This window comes from Quercus suber, unplaced genomic scaffold (assembly GCF_002906115.3).
Source record: "Quercus suber isolate HL8 unplaced genomic scaffold, Cork oak 2.0 scaffold_248, whole genome shotgun sequence".
NCBI classification, from domain to species: domain Eukaryota; kingdom Viridiplantae; phylum Streptophyta; class Magnoliopsida; order Fagales; family Fagaceae; genus Quercus; species Quercus suber.
The window spans coordinates 536,887-551,964 of record NW_027069704.1 but is presented as its reverse complement, the minus strand read 5'-3'; the positions used below and the strand labels follow the sequence as shown (position 1 = coordinate 551,964).

At 38.4% G+C, this 15,078-nt stretch overlaps 1 protein-coding gene across 1 annotated transcript; it reads right to left on the bottom strand.

Annotated features, from left to right (window-relative positions):
• Positions 1 to 1,979: 1,979 nt before the first annotated feature.
• LOC136070637 (secreted RxLR effector protein 161-like) lies at positions 1,980 to 2,660 on the bottom strand. Its single transcript, XM_065780828.1, has one exon. It carries the CDS (start codon positions 2,658 to 2,660, stop codon positions 1,980 to 1,982), a length of 681 nt encoding a protein of 226 aa, XP_065636900.1.
• Positions 2,661 to 15,078: the final 12,418 nt, after the last annotated feature.

Below are 15,078 nucleotides of genomic sequence, written 5' to 3'. Positions count from 1 at the left end.
AACCAAAGGTTAAGAGGAGTAGAATCAGAGGAAGAGGAAGCTCTAGAATGCAGAGGGTTCCGAGTCGGAGTGGATTTACATTTGGGTGCCATAGACACTAACATAGAGCACACATTTAAATGCATGTAAATATCATTCTAATGCACATGAAATGCAATGTATGACATTTTGAAAACATTTAAGTGAAAACCTAACCCAAAATTTCAAGAAAAACTCATTAATTTTGAAAAACCCCAAAACTTTCCAAAAATCCCAGAACCTAAGTTTCAAAACATGAAATGCATGAGAAAGGAAGGGAAATAAGATCTTACCAAGTGACTGAAACCAAGGGAAGACCGAAAATCAAGTGGGTTTGAAGATTTGAGTGAGAAAAGGGTGTTTGGGAGAGGAATCGCCTTCGACAGATCGAGAAAGATTGAGCGAAATGATAGAAAAATCGCGACTGAGCTTAAATAGACACCTCAGTAAATCTCGACAGCTGAGGTGTCGAGAGGTATCGAGGATGCTGTCGAGTAAGGTATCAAGGAAATGGTCGTCGACAGTTGAAGGTATCGAAAGGTCTCGAGGTATAAGAACCAGTTTCAAAGAACAGAAGCTCGATCGATCGGCCAGGTATCGAGGAGGTATCGAGGAGACATGGACTTTCTCGATCGATCCATCAGGTGTCGAGACAGGTGTCGAGATTGTGATAAGAAAAGGCTTGAGAAGCTCGATAGATAACCAGGTATTGAGGAGGTATCGAGGAGGTGTCGAGCCAGCAGTTAAAAGCAACTCTTCGAGAAGTGAAAAACACAGCCATGAATGCAATCCAACATACACCTCAACCATTGATCCAATCAACATATAAAGCTCTCAAAATCATCTCTCAACAAAGAATTAAGCACATGGATCCTCAAAAACACACATACACACACACACTAAACAAGTTTAACCAATTTTATTTTTCAAAAATAAGTTAAGATAGTTTAGTGAGCATACATTAGCACATGTAAAACCTGTGATGGCCAAATCACATTGTACTTGCACATGTATCAATAGTAGCAAAGAATATTGCGTGTTGTGTGTGAAAAACATCGCAAAATTGCATATGTGTATACATGTTATGACGATCTGAGATATGAGAAAATAACTTTAACTCACACACAATCATAACTGTTTGATGGGGACTATCACCTTCAAGGTACATCCTATAACTCCCACATCTCCTAGAATACACGCTTGCAACCATATTTAAAGCATTTTTAATCTTTTTGCCTTTTATTTTCTTTGCATATTTTCTTTTAACCATATCATGCATTGGCATATAAAGAGAGAAAAGAAATACTCATGATGTTAAACATTTGACACTGCACTTTTGCTATGCCGAAGCATACGGGTGTCTTTGACACTACACTTTTGCTATGCCGAAGCATACAGGTGTCATATTATGATTGGCGGGCAACAGTGGTGAGATGGTTATTTTTGCATTTCTCTTAGGATTTTCTAGTCCTATCCGTCAAAAAGAGTAATATAAGTGTTAAGCTTTAAGAGATAACTTAATCTTACTCATCACAAACAAGAGCCATAAAGCTCACTTGCTTAGTTGTGCATAGAGATGCTCATCTAAGCTACAAGAGATACAAAGTTTAGAAAACTTTGTTTCAATGGACATCCAAGTTACACAAGTACCAAAATACACAAAACACACACTATTTTTGTATTTTTTTGATTTTTCAAATTTTTTTTATTTTTATATTAAAAACAAAATAAACAAAACTGAAAGTAAACACACAAAAACATGTTAAACAAAGCAAAGTATAAAACTAGATGCAAATGCATGAGGAAGAGGGACAAGAGAAGGAGATCAATCCATGGAGATGACACCAATGTTTTGACGAAGGAATTCAAAACGTTTGCTGTCAAGAGGTTTGGTGAACAAGTCAGCCTTCTGATCATCAGTGTGGGTAAACTTAAGAGTGAGAGTACCATCTTCGAGAATGCTAAACCGGGTTCTTAGAGATATTTATGGCACTAGTATTGTCACAGTAAATAGTGAGATGCTCTTGACAAATACCATAATCATGAAGGAGTTTTTGCATCCAGAGGAGTTGGGTGCAACAGCTACCGGCAATGATGTATTCAGCTTCTGCAGTGGATAAAGAGATGAAGTTCTGCTTTTTGTTCATCCAAGAGACAAGATTGTTTCCCACATAAAAACAACCCCCCGAAGTACTCTTTCTATCATCAGCATTACCAGCCCAATCAGCATCAGAGTACCCAGCTAAGACACCATTAGTGTCCTTGCTATACCACACACCGAACTCAGCAATGGTTTTGACATACTTTATAATTCTTTTTAAAGCAGTCATATGGGATTCTTTGGGATTAGCCTGATATCTAACACACACTCCAACACTGTAACTAATGTCAGGTCTACTAGCAGTAAGGTAAAGAAGACTACCTATCATGCTTCTATAAAGAGAGGGGTCAACACTCTTACCTAACAAATCTACAGTAAGTTTAACATTTGGGCTCATAGGGGTTCTAACAGAACTAGCAGATTCCAAACCAAACTTTTTCACAAGATTTTTAGCATATTTAGATTGAGAAAGGAATATACCTGAATCTTGTTGGCAAATCTGCAATCCTAGGAAGTGAGTCAAGTCTCCAATCATACTCATCACGAACTCGGCTTGCATGAGTTTGAGAAGCCATGAGTAAGTTCATCCTTAGTCGACCCAACGATGATATCATCAACATAGACTTGAGCAACCATCAACTCACCATCTTCCTTTTTGATGAAGAGAGTTTGATCAGCCTTTTCTCTTGTGAACCCATGTAACACTAGATATTATGTGAGTCTATCATACCAGGCTCTAAGAGCTTCTTTCAACCTATAAAGTGCCTTTCTAAGGTACATCACATGATCCAGAAAGTGTAGATCAATGAATCCTTTTGGTTGAGCCACATAGACATCCTCTTTGAGTAACCTATTTAAGAAGGCAGTCTTTACATCCATCTGATAGAGTTTGAAATTCAGCTGACATGCTAGGGCAAGCAGAATTCTAATTGACTCCATTTGGGCAACTGGAGCAAATGTTTCATCATAGTCTACTTCTTCCAATTGTGAGTGTCCTTGAGCCACAAGTCGAGCCTTGTTGCGAATCACATTGCTTTCTTCATCAGTCTTGTTGCGGAATATCTATTTTGTACCGATGATGTGCTCACCTTCTGGTCTAGGTACTAGGGTCCAAACATCATTCCTCTGAAACTAAAGTAGTTCATCATGCATTGCTTCAACCCAACTTTCATCTTGTAATGCTTCCTCAAATTTCTTGGTTTCAACCTGTGAAAAATAGCAAGAATAAAACAAAAAGTTAGCAACACATTTATCAACTATACGTTTATTTAATGTGAGTTCATTCATGTTTCCCACAATAACTTCAGGAGGATGATTTAATTTGATTCTAGAGAAGGGTCCTTTTTCTTCATGAGACTCAGAATCTAGTGAAGTAGGAGCATCTACAGAGTCTTCCACAATACTAGGAGTACTTGGGAACACAGGTTCTGGTTCAACAATATCTTGAACTTCCCTGGGCTCAGGAGGAAGAATTTCTTTATAGAGTTCCTCAATGCCTTTCTCAGAACTGGAATCTGAAGACTCATCAATGACGATATTTACTGTTTCCATTACCTTCAAAGTTCTCTTGTTGTATACCTGATGAGCCTTGCTTGTAGACGAGTATCCTAGAAATATGCCTTCATCGCTTCGAGAGTCAAACTTTCCCACATTCTCTCTATCCTTAAGAATGAAGCAAGTACTTCCAAATATCCTGAAATACTTCACATTTGGCTTTCTTCCTTTCCATAACTCATAGGGAGTCTTTTTGGTACTGGGTCTGAAGAACACCATATTAACTGTATGACATGCAGTGTTTACAGCTTCTCCCCATAAGTTTTGAGCCACATCTTTGTTATGCAACATGGCTCTGGCCATCTCTTGAATAACCCTATTCTTTCTTTCTACCACACCATTTTGCTGAGGCGTAATAGGAGTAGAGAATTCTTGAGATATACCTGATCTTATGCAGAAAGACTCCGTGTATGAGTTCTCGAATTCTTTACCATGGTCACTTTGAATTCGATCAATCTTTAAGCTCTTTTCATTCTGCTGTCTTGTGCACAAAGCCTTAATGTGCTTAGGAGCATTAGACTTGGATCGGAGTAAGATGACCCAAGTGTATCTAGTGAAGTCATCTACCACAACCATGATGTATCTCTTACCACTAAGAGACTCGGTTCTGGTTGGACCCATAAGATTTAAATGTAAAAGCCCTAATGGTCTGGAGGTAGCTGATGTCTGAGTGCCCAGATGCTTAGCTTTCGTCTGTTTCCCAAGCTGACATGGTTCACACACCATATTGCTCATTCTACTAAGTTTCGGTATCCCCAAGACTGATTCATGCTTAGATACAATGGATAGATGCTTATAACTAGCATGTCCCATTCGTTGATGCCATAGATCTTCATTAGGCAAACGAATGTTATTGCACACTATATCGGCATCAGGAAGCAATCCATAGTAGTTATCCAGAGTGCGAACCCCACTAATGAGCTTTTTTCCAGACTTATCCATGACAAGACACTTTCCCTTTGAGAATAGCACCATGAAGTCTTCTTGATCACATATCTGACTTATGCTTAATAGGTTCACCCTTAGACCTTCTACATAAAGAACATTTGCAATTTCTAGCAGTCCTGGTAGAGATATAATTCCTTTCCCTTTTATCTGTGACTTGCTTCCATCACCAAAAGTCACATTACCACCTTTCTTAGGCTCAAAGATCTTAAAGAGAGATCGGTCTCCAGTCATGTGTCTTGAGCAATCACTGTCAAGATACCATAGACATGTATCCATTACTTTGAATGCAGACTTCATCATGAAACACATTTCATGCTTAGATGACAAATCAGAGGGAATGGTTCTTTCACTCAACTGCCTTTGATGAGCTAAGCCTTTAACTTTTACTCTTCTCAGACGAACTCCTTTGCACATTTTCATTCTGAGACAATCTAGTTTCTTCTTAGCTAAACTGAGATCCTTTTCAATACTCATTATAAAAGAATTCAAATAACTTTTAGACTTGTATTTTCTGAGACACTCAAACAAATAGTGATTAGAAAAACAAGATGTATTTGAAAACAAGGATCTCTTCAAGCCGGTTATAGCCATGACAACGGGGGGTCAATGGATCAATACAGCAAAGATTAAACCTAATCAGAGTGTGCTGCTCTGATACCACTTGATAGGCCACAAACTGAATGACCCCTTGTGATTAAACCAATTAATTAGTTAGCCAAGTTATTAATTAATCAATTTATCATGCAATTGCGTGGAAGCACAAACAAATCACCTAATAACTAAATATGTAGCAGAAATTAAATGACACGGTGATTTGTTTATGAATAGGAAAAAACCTTGTGGCAAAAACTCCACCGGGTAATTTTTAGGTCACCACTCTCGAAACTCCATTATTATCAAATCAAGCGGTTGCAAGTAAAGGAATCCCAAGTACCTTACCAACCTACAATTGAATCCTTACCCCAATACCCAATTGAACTTGATCTGTAGTGACAATTTCCCTTTTGATGCACGGCTCCCAAGTACGTAACTAACCAATGCGCGGATCCTAGTACGTAACTTCAAAACACCAACTAAGGAGGAAAAGTTGGCTGCAAAGTTCTTCAGTTCATCCTACACGATGAAGATCAGGAAGATGCTTGGTCACAAAACCCTTTGGTGCAAATACACAGCAACTTCTTTAGAGAAGATGAACTAGGTCAAGAACTTCATCTTTGATCACAATTTGCTTGAATAGAGATTGCTCAATGCTTTTTCAACTTGTGTATAATTTGACGGCTCTTAAAATAATCCTTTTATATGTTTAGGGTTAGAAGAAAAGAAGGCCCAAAAGCATATTCACGGATCCCAAGGAAATCAGATCAGAAAATCTGATTTTATAAATCTCGACAGATAGCAGGTGTCGAGATAGCTATCAAGCAGTTGTCGAGCTTTAATGAATTTGCACTTCAGCTTGTTTTTCTTGGACAGACTTGATGACTTCAACACTTGACCTTGAAACTTTGTTTCTTGAAGTTATTATAAAAGAATTCAAATAACTTTTAGACTTGTATTTTCTGAGACACTCAAACAAATAGTGATTAGAAAAACAAGATGTATTTGAAAACAAGGATCTCTTCAAGCCGGTTATAGCCATGACAACGGGGGGTCAATGGATCAATACAGCAAAGATTAAACCTAATCAGAGTGTGCTGCTCTGATACCACTTGATAGGCCACAAACTGAATGACCCCTTGTGATTAAACCAATTAATTAGTTAGCCAAGTTATTAATTAATCAATTTATCATGCAATTGCGTGGAAGCACAAACAAATCACCTAATAACTAAATATGTAGCAGAAATTAAATGACACGGTGATTTGTTTATGAATAGGAAAAAACCTTGTGGCAAAAACTCCACCGGGTAATTTTTAGGTCACCACTCTCGAAACTCCATTATTATCAAATCAAGCGGTTGCAAGTAAAGGAATCCCAAGTACCTTACCAACCTACAATTGAATCCTTACCCCAATACCCAATTGAACTTGATCTGTAGTGACAATTTCCCTTTTGATGCACGGCTCCCAAGTACGTAACTAACCAATGCGCGGATCCCAGTACGTAACTTCAAAACACCAACTAAGGAGGAAAAGTTGGCTGCAAAGTTCTTCAGTTCATCCTACACGATGAAGATCAGGAAGATGCTTGGTCACAAAACCCTTTGGTGCAAATACACAGCAACTTCTTTAGAGAAGATGAACTAGGTCAAGAACTTCATCTTTGATCACAATTTGCTTGAATAGAGATTGCTCAATGCTTTTTCAACTTGTGTATAATTTGACGGCTCTTAAAATAATCCTTTTATATGTTTAGGGTTAGAAGAAAAGAAGGCCCAAAAGCATATTCACGGATCCCAAGGAAATCAGATCAGAAAATCTGATTTTATAAATCTCGACAGATAGCAGGTGTCGAGATAGCTATCAAGCAGTTGTCGAGCTTTAATGAATTTGCACTTCAGCTTGTTTTTCTTGGACAGACTTGATGACTTCAACACTTGACCTTGAAACTTTGTTTCTTGAAGTCTTAAAAACACCTAGAACTACCCAATTACAAGTAGAGTGCGTTTTGTCAAAGGATTTAGCCAATTTACATAAATAAGCGACATATGTTCTTAACAAGTGAAAACATATATGTCCTAACAAAGGGTTTCTTGGGTTAACTACAATACATTAGTCAATTCATTACCAAGCTCACCTCCACTTGTGAGCCCATCTTTAAACTCTTAAGGAAGAATGAACCACACACATGGAATGATGAGTGCCAAAAAGCTTTTGAACTTGTCAAGGAATATCTCCTCCACTTACCTATCCTAGTGCCTCCACAACATGGAAAACCCTTACTCGTATACCTTTCCATCATAGGGGATGCAATTGGAAGTATGTTTGCACAAGAAGATAATGAGAAGAATGAGAGGGTAATATATTACTAAGCATGAGATTCCATGATTACGAGACTAGATACACTCCCATAGAAAAGTCATGCTTCACACTTGTTTAGGCTATACAGAAATTGAGGCATATCGTAGGGTGGCAAGAATGGACCCATTGAAGTACCTTTTTGAGAAACCCATTGAGTGGAAGATTTTTAGGTGGTTAGTCTTATTGGTAGAATTCGATTTGAAGTATGTGACTAGGAAAACTATCAAGGGAAGCGTCGTGTCAGATTTTTGTGCCGAGAATCCCATAGAGGGTGTTAGGACATATGTGTTTCACTTGTTAAGAACACATGTCATTCTTTTATGTAATTGGCTAATCCTTTAACAAAACGCACTTTACTTGTAATTGGGTAGATCTAGGAGTTCTTAATACGTCAAGAAATAAGGTTTCAAGATAAAGTGTTAAAGTAATTCAAGTTTGTCCAAGAAACAAGCTGAATAGTGCAAATTCATTAAAACTCGACAGTTGCATCTATCGAGCTTAAGAAAGCTGTTTCAGCCCCGTGTGCTCGACACCTACTCGACAGCTTTTTGATAGCTCTTATCTGTCGAGGTTTAAGAATTTCAGAATTCTGATTTGATTTTCTTGGGATTTGTGAATGTGTCTTTAGGCCTTTTTTTCTCCTAAACCTAGACATATAAAAGGATTATTTTAAGGGCCGTCAGAGAGTACATAAGTTGCACAAGCATTGAGAAAACTTTGCTTAAGCAAATTGTGACCGAAGACAGAGTTTTGCCCTAGTTCATCTCTTCTGAAGAAGTTGCTGTGTTTGTACACCATAGGGTTTTGTAACCAAGCATCTTCTTGATCTTCATTGTGTGGATGAACTGAAGAACTTTGCAGTCAACCATCTTTTCTAGTTGGTGATTGAAGTCATGTACTGAGATCCGCGCAATTGGTTAGTCACGTACTTGGGAGCCGTGCATCAAAAGGAGAAATTGTCACTACATAACAAGTCCAATTGGATATTGGGGTAAGATTTCAACTGTAGGTTGGTATAAGGTACTAAGATTCCTTTACTTGTAACCGCTTATTGTAATAATAGTGGAATTTCGGGAGTGGTGACCTTAAAATCACCCGGTGGGGTTTTTGTTGTGTAAATTTTTCCCATTCATAAACAAATTACCATGTCAATTTATTTTCCACTGCATAATTTAGTTATTGGTGATTTGTTTGTGCTACTACGCACTTTGCATGTTAATTTGATTAATTAATAAACTTGGGTAATTAATCAATTAATCCATCACAAGGGGTCAATACGTTTTTGGCCTATCAGAAGGGGAGGATGGTAAGGAGGATTTTTCGAATGAAGACATTTTGGATGTTGAATTAGGGGTATGGAAAATGTACTTTGATGGAGCCATAAACCAATGTGAAAATGGGATAGGGATACTCTTGATCACTCCCGAGGGATCTCACATACCTTTGGCAATCAAATTGAACTTTGAAGCAGCTAACAACATGGCTAAATATGAAGCTTGCATCGCTGGAATGGAAGCCCTTCAGCCGAAGTCTTTGGGGACTCAACTTTGGTTATAACCCAAGTGAAAAGGCTGTGGAAAATGAAGGAAGAACACTTAAAGCCCTATCAACAAAACCTAGAGGACTTGACCAAGACCTTTGACAAGATTGAGTACACAATCATCCCTAGAGCTCAGAATCAATTTGCAAATGCCTTAGCTACTTTAGCCTCCATGGTTGAAATACTCGAGGGAGTATGGACACGACCCTTAGAGATCGAACAAATTTATGAAGAAGTGCACAAAAGGAAGTCTGAAGCTTCAATAATGGCTGTTAGGTTCTAAAGGTTTAGGAATTTATGTATTTAGAACTCTAATTTGTAATATTGGCAAACCATGATCAAAACAATATGTTTAGTCTTGTTATAGTGTGCTCAAAGTTGTTTAATTAGTGTAAAGTTGGAATCGAGAGACTGTAGATGCATTGGGGCATTTCGGTCTAGCTTGATCGATCGAAGAATAGATTCGATCGATCGAAAGTCGACCAGATTGCGTTTTCTGCAGAATTTTCAACTCAGCCCTAACTCATTAAACGTTTAGGGTTTTATGTTTTTGCCCTAGGTATATAAGGCAAAACCCTAGCCACGTTTTCAGAGTTGCTCTAGTTGTATTGTTGCTCATACATTGCTGTTTTGTGTAAATCTCTTATGAGATCTAGAGGAGCTTTCCTTTACACAAAGCTTAGGGTTTTCAAGTTAGAGATAGTATCAACATCTTGATGATCAACTTGGTTGCTACCATTGAAGCTTAAAGAATATCAAGCGTGAGTGCTTGTAGCTGATTGAAGAATTCAAGAAAGAAGGAGTTCGTGGATTCGGAGCTTGCACGTGGTCGTGTCAGTAAGTTCTACTCGTGGGTAGCATTAGGAAGTCAAGCGGGGAGCTTGTAGTCCTTCTGTATGAACTTCAATTCTTTCATAGTAGATTCAGGTTTGCCTTGAGGATCGGTGGGTCAAATCCTCCCTAGGTTTTTACCGTGTGGTTTCCTGGGTGATCATATCATTGTGTCTTTTATTATTCCGCTGCTTTATTATTTTGATATGATTATTTGATTGCTTTAACCTAGTATTATAATTTGACTAAGTAACAACTTGGCTAATTAATCTAGGCTAACCAATCTGGTTGTTCTAAGGGGTCTAAAACCGTTGAAGTGGTATCAGAGCCCGTAGCTTTTTGTTTGAGATTTTTTGATCTCTGAGCTGATCCTTGACCCCTGTTGTCATGGAGCATGGACACTCTCTTGTTGTTCCTCCTCACTTTGATGGGAATAACTATGCTTATTGGAAAGTAAGGATGAAAGCATTCCTGAAATCCATTGATGAGAGAGTTTGGAATTCCGTTGAGTACGGATGGGAGAAGCCCACTACTTGGGATTCTCTGTTGATTCAAGCCCTATTCTGTGCAATTGATCATTGGGTTTGTGGGGACACATCATAAACATGATCCTTGCTTTGTTAATTTGATCAATTTTGAGTTTGGTGAAAAATTGAAAAATCTAGGGTTTGTTCTTGATCCGATTGGGGCTTTTGTTAATTGGGTAGAATTTGATGAAATTGGCTTGTTGTGTTGATGTAATTAAGCATTATAATCTATGTGCTGTGTTTTGTAATGCTCAATTCATCAATTTGTTTAAAAAATTTCAACAAGTGGTTTTCAATTTTTGGGGTTTTGATAGAAATTCCCTCAAGCCAATTTTGTCAATTTAATCTCAATTGAACTTAATTGCTTACTGCATTAGTACATGCATCATGGCATTGTATTTGTTCATGCATCATATAGATTTTCATTCTATTGTTTTTTGTGCTAACTTGCAGTCTGCCCTTGGTTTTGTTTTCTTGTATTCTTTTGTTTTCTCTTTGTGTCTGTCCTTTCCTTAGCATCATGCCTAGGAAGACTAGAGCCGTAGGACTATTCTCTCCTCTTCTCCATCCCCTCCTTCCTTTGACTGTGAGAAGTTTCCGAGTGAGAAAAACAAGAGATTTTTGAGAAGCTAAACCTTAGGCGAAAGATTTGGGCTGAGCGTTCTGTTCTGTTGGATGAACTTGATCCTGCATTAGGGCAAACTTTGAGCGTCGGGGCTGGTTACCCTTGGTGGATGTTTCTGATCCTCCTCCACCTTCTGCCTTGATTAGAGAGTTCTTTTCGAACATCTCTATCCGCATCTATGATTCCAACACTTTTGTAAAGAGTTGGATACGAGGCGTAGAGTACACCATTACTCCTCAGGTAGTGGCTGCTGCTCTAGGGGTACCATTGGTCCAGAATCCTGTCTATCCGTATGACGAGTCTCCCGAGTTGAGCACGTTTTGTCTTACATCACTGGGACTACTGTCCAGTGGGGTTCTGATCCTAGGATCACTTCTGCTGAAGGGTTGCACTATCTGTTCTTTAGGATAGCTTGTCATTCATCTGGCCCATTTCTCATGTTCACACCATTCCTCTTGAGAGGTGTGTGTTTTTGTACGCCCTGGTTACTGATGCTCCTATTAGTTTCCCCATCTCTTTCTTCGTTCTTTGAACGATGTTTATAGAGTTCATCTACTACTCATGCTCTTGTACATCTATTTTCATTAATAGGATTTTGCTTTATCTTGATCTTAGTGGCTTCCCTTCCTCTGAGCCCGTTCATGTGATAGCTCCCATAGGTGCGTCTTTTCTTAGACAGAGGGCCGCTCATCTTCGAGCTGGTTCTAAACACCCTAGGTCTGAGCCGTCTAGTAGCGCACCTCCTCTTTCTTCTTCTACAGGTCTTGTTGGTGAGGATGTTCCTGATCCAGTTGGTGATGATGTTGCTGCTGCTGATGTTCCTCCACCTCCTTCGGCCGACTTTGATGTTCGTCGTACTCTGGAGACTGTCATGACCGTTCAGGCGGCTCATGGTCAGATTTTGGTGGACTTACTAGATAAGATTCATGCTCTCCGAGCCGACTTTGCGTGTCTTCATTCACCCTCACCACCTCCTTTTGATGGCGACTTGTGATTGCCCTTTGGCATTCTCACAAAAAGGGGGAGTGGAGTTTTGTCTTGTAGAGGAGTTTTTGTAGTTAGGGGGAGATTTTTGTTACTTTTTGTTTGTGAGGAGCTTGTGGAGTTTTTAGATTGTATCTAGGTGCTTCACTTTGTATATCATTTTTGGGGATATTCATGTTAGGGGGAGTAACATTGATTGATATACATGTTATATTCATTGATTCTTGTTGCTTTGTGATTCACTGCTTATTGATTTATATTTATGAGTTGTTCATTCATATATGTCTTTATTTTGTGTGGTGTGAATCTTACAAGAATGTTATACCTGTTGTTTTACTCTTTCTGTCACACATGCGTTTATGCGTTTGTTGAGTATTTTAGGAATATACAGGTTGATTCAACTAAGCTGCTACCTACACTTGCAACCGATGGATAGTAGTTAGGGTTAGATTTGAGTTTATGAGCATTATCTTTGTAAAGGGCTTTTTACTTATAAAACTTTGAGCTTTTAATTAGATTTTTGTCACAGATTGCCAAATGGGGAGTTTGTTAGGTTCTAAAGGTTTAGGAATTTATGTATTTAGAACTCTAATTTGTAATATTGGCAAACCATGATCAAAACGATATGTTTAGTCTTGTTATAGTGTGCTCAAAGTTGTTTAATTAGTGTAAAGTTGGAATCGAGAGACTGTAGATGCATTGGGGCACTTCGGTCTGACTCGATCGATCGAAGAATAGATTCGATCGATCGAAAATCGACCAGATTGCGTTTTTTGCAGAATTTCCAACTCAGCCCTAACTCATTAAATGTTTAGGGTTTTATGTTTTTGCCCTAGGTATATAAGGCAAAACCCTAGCCACGTTTTCAGAGTTGCTCCAGTTGTATGTTGCTCATACATTGCTGTTTTGTGTAAATCTCTTGTGAGATCTAGAGGAGCTTTCCTTTACACAAAGCTTAGGGTTTTCAAGTTAGAGATAGTATCAACATCTTGATGATCAACTTGGTTGCTACCATTGAAGCTTAAAGAATATCAAGTATGGGTGCTTGTAGCTGATTGAAGAATTCAAGAAAGAAGGAGTTCGTGGATTCGGAGCTTGCACGTGGTCGTGTCAGTAAGTTCTACTGGTGGGTAGCATTAGGAAGTCAAGCGGGGAGCTTGTAGTCCTTCTGTATGAACTTCGATTCTTTCATAGTGGATTCAGGTTTGCCTTGAGGATCGGTGGGTCAAATCTCCCTAGGTTTTTACCGTGTGGTTTCCTGGGTGATCATATCATTGTGTCTTTTATTATTCCGCTGCTTTATTATTTTGATATGATTATTTGATTGCTTTAACCTAGTATTGCATAATTTGACTAAGTAACAACTTGGCTAATTAATCTAGGCTAACCAATCTGGTTGTTCTAAGGGGTTTAAAACCGTTCAATGGCCATAGAGGAAGAGGAAATTCTGTGGTACTAGGACATCATGATTTTTCTTGGAACTAAGGGCATATCTGGATGGTGCCGATGAGATAACATCGTTTCACTAGGACGATGGCAACTCAATACATCCTATATAGAGGATGACTTTATAGAAGGTCCTATGGGGTGTACACCTTCGTTGCTTGAAGTTTGAAGAAGTCAAGAGGGTAATGAAAGAAGTTCATCAAGAAATTTGTGGCTCTCATACGAATGGAAGAATGTTAGCCAAGAAAATCCTACAGGTAGGGTACTACTGGAATACAAAGGAGATTGATTGCATGGACTATATGAAGAGCTGCCATGATTGGCAAACGTACGCCAACTTGAATTATGTTCCACCTAGTGAGTTGTACAGCATGATCTCTCCATGGCCATTCTCGGTTTGGGGCATAGATGTGATTGGCATAATAGCTCCTAAGGTTTCTAACAAGCATGAGTACATTTTAGTGGCAATTGACTACTTCACTAAGTGGGTGAAAGTAGCCTCTTACTCCATGTTGAAGGCTAAGCATGTGGCTTAGTTCTTAGAAAACAACATCAATGTTGGTTTAGGGTGCCCCAAGAGATCATTTCAGATAATGGTTCTCATTTTGAAGGCAAAGTCCGAAGGGTCATGGAAGAATATGGCATTGAGCACCACAAGTCTTCACCATATCTACCGTAAACTAATGGGGCTATAGAAGCAACCAATAAGAATGTGAAGAATATCATAGCCAAGATGGTAGTGACATACAAAAATTGGGCCAAGAAACTTTTGTTTGCCCTATGAGGTTATAGAACTTCTATCTAAGCATTGACTAGGGCAACACCTTACTCTTTGGTTTGTGGTAGTGAGGCAGTGCTTCCTATTGAGGTGGAGATACAACCTTTGAGGGTATTGGTAGAGACTAAGGTCCTAGAAAAGGATTAGGCTAAGGCGAGATATGAACAATTGGCTTTGATAGATAAGAATAGAGCTAGGGCACAATACCATGAATAAGGATACCAAAAAATGATTGTTAGAGCATTCAACAAGAAAGCGAAACCAAGAAACCTTAAAGAAGGGGACTTGGTCCTAAAGGTGCTTAGAGATGAGACTTTTGATTCAAGAGGAAAAATGATGCCTAGGTGGTCTGGGCTTTTATCATAAGAAGATCATATTTGGGGGTGCTACAATAATCATAGATTTGGATGGGGAAGAGATACTTCACCCCATTAACATGGATAGGCTCCGGAAATACCACATTAAAAAAAAAAAAAAAAAAAAAAAAAAAAAAAAAAAAAAGCTTGCCAGGTTGAAAATTCGAAAAGACGACCTAGACAAAAATTAAGGTAAAAGAACCCTACTAGATTGAAAACCCAAAAGGGCGATCTAGGAAAAAGTTAAGGGAAAAGACCATGGGCATGGCGAAAATTCCTCAAAGGACGTCATGGACAAAAATTACATAGCAAAGGTAAAAGAAAAAAAAAAAAAAAAAAAAAAAAAAAAAAAAAAAAAAAAAAAAAAAAAAAAAAAAAAAAAAAAAAAAAAAAAAAAAAAAAAAAAAAAAAAA

What these genes read in the sequence shown, in the direction of transcription:
- LOC136070637 (XM_065780828.1), bottom strand. Translation starts at nt 2,660, where the DNA reads ATGAGTATGATTGGAGACTTGACTCACTTCCTAGGATTGCAGATTTGC.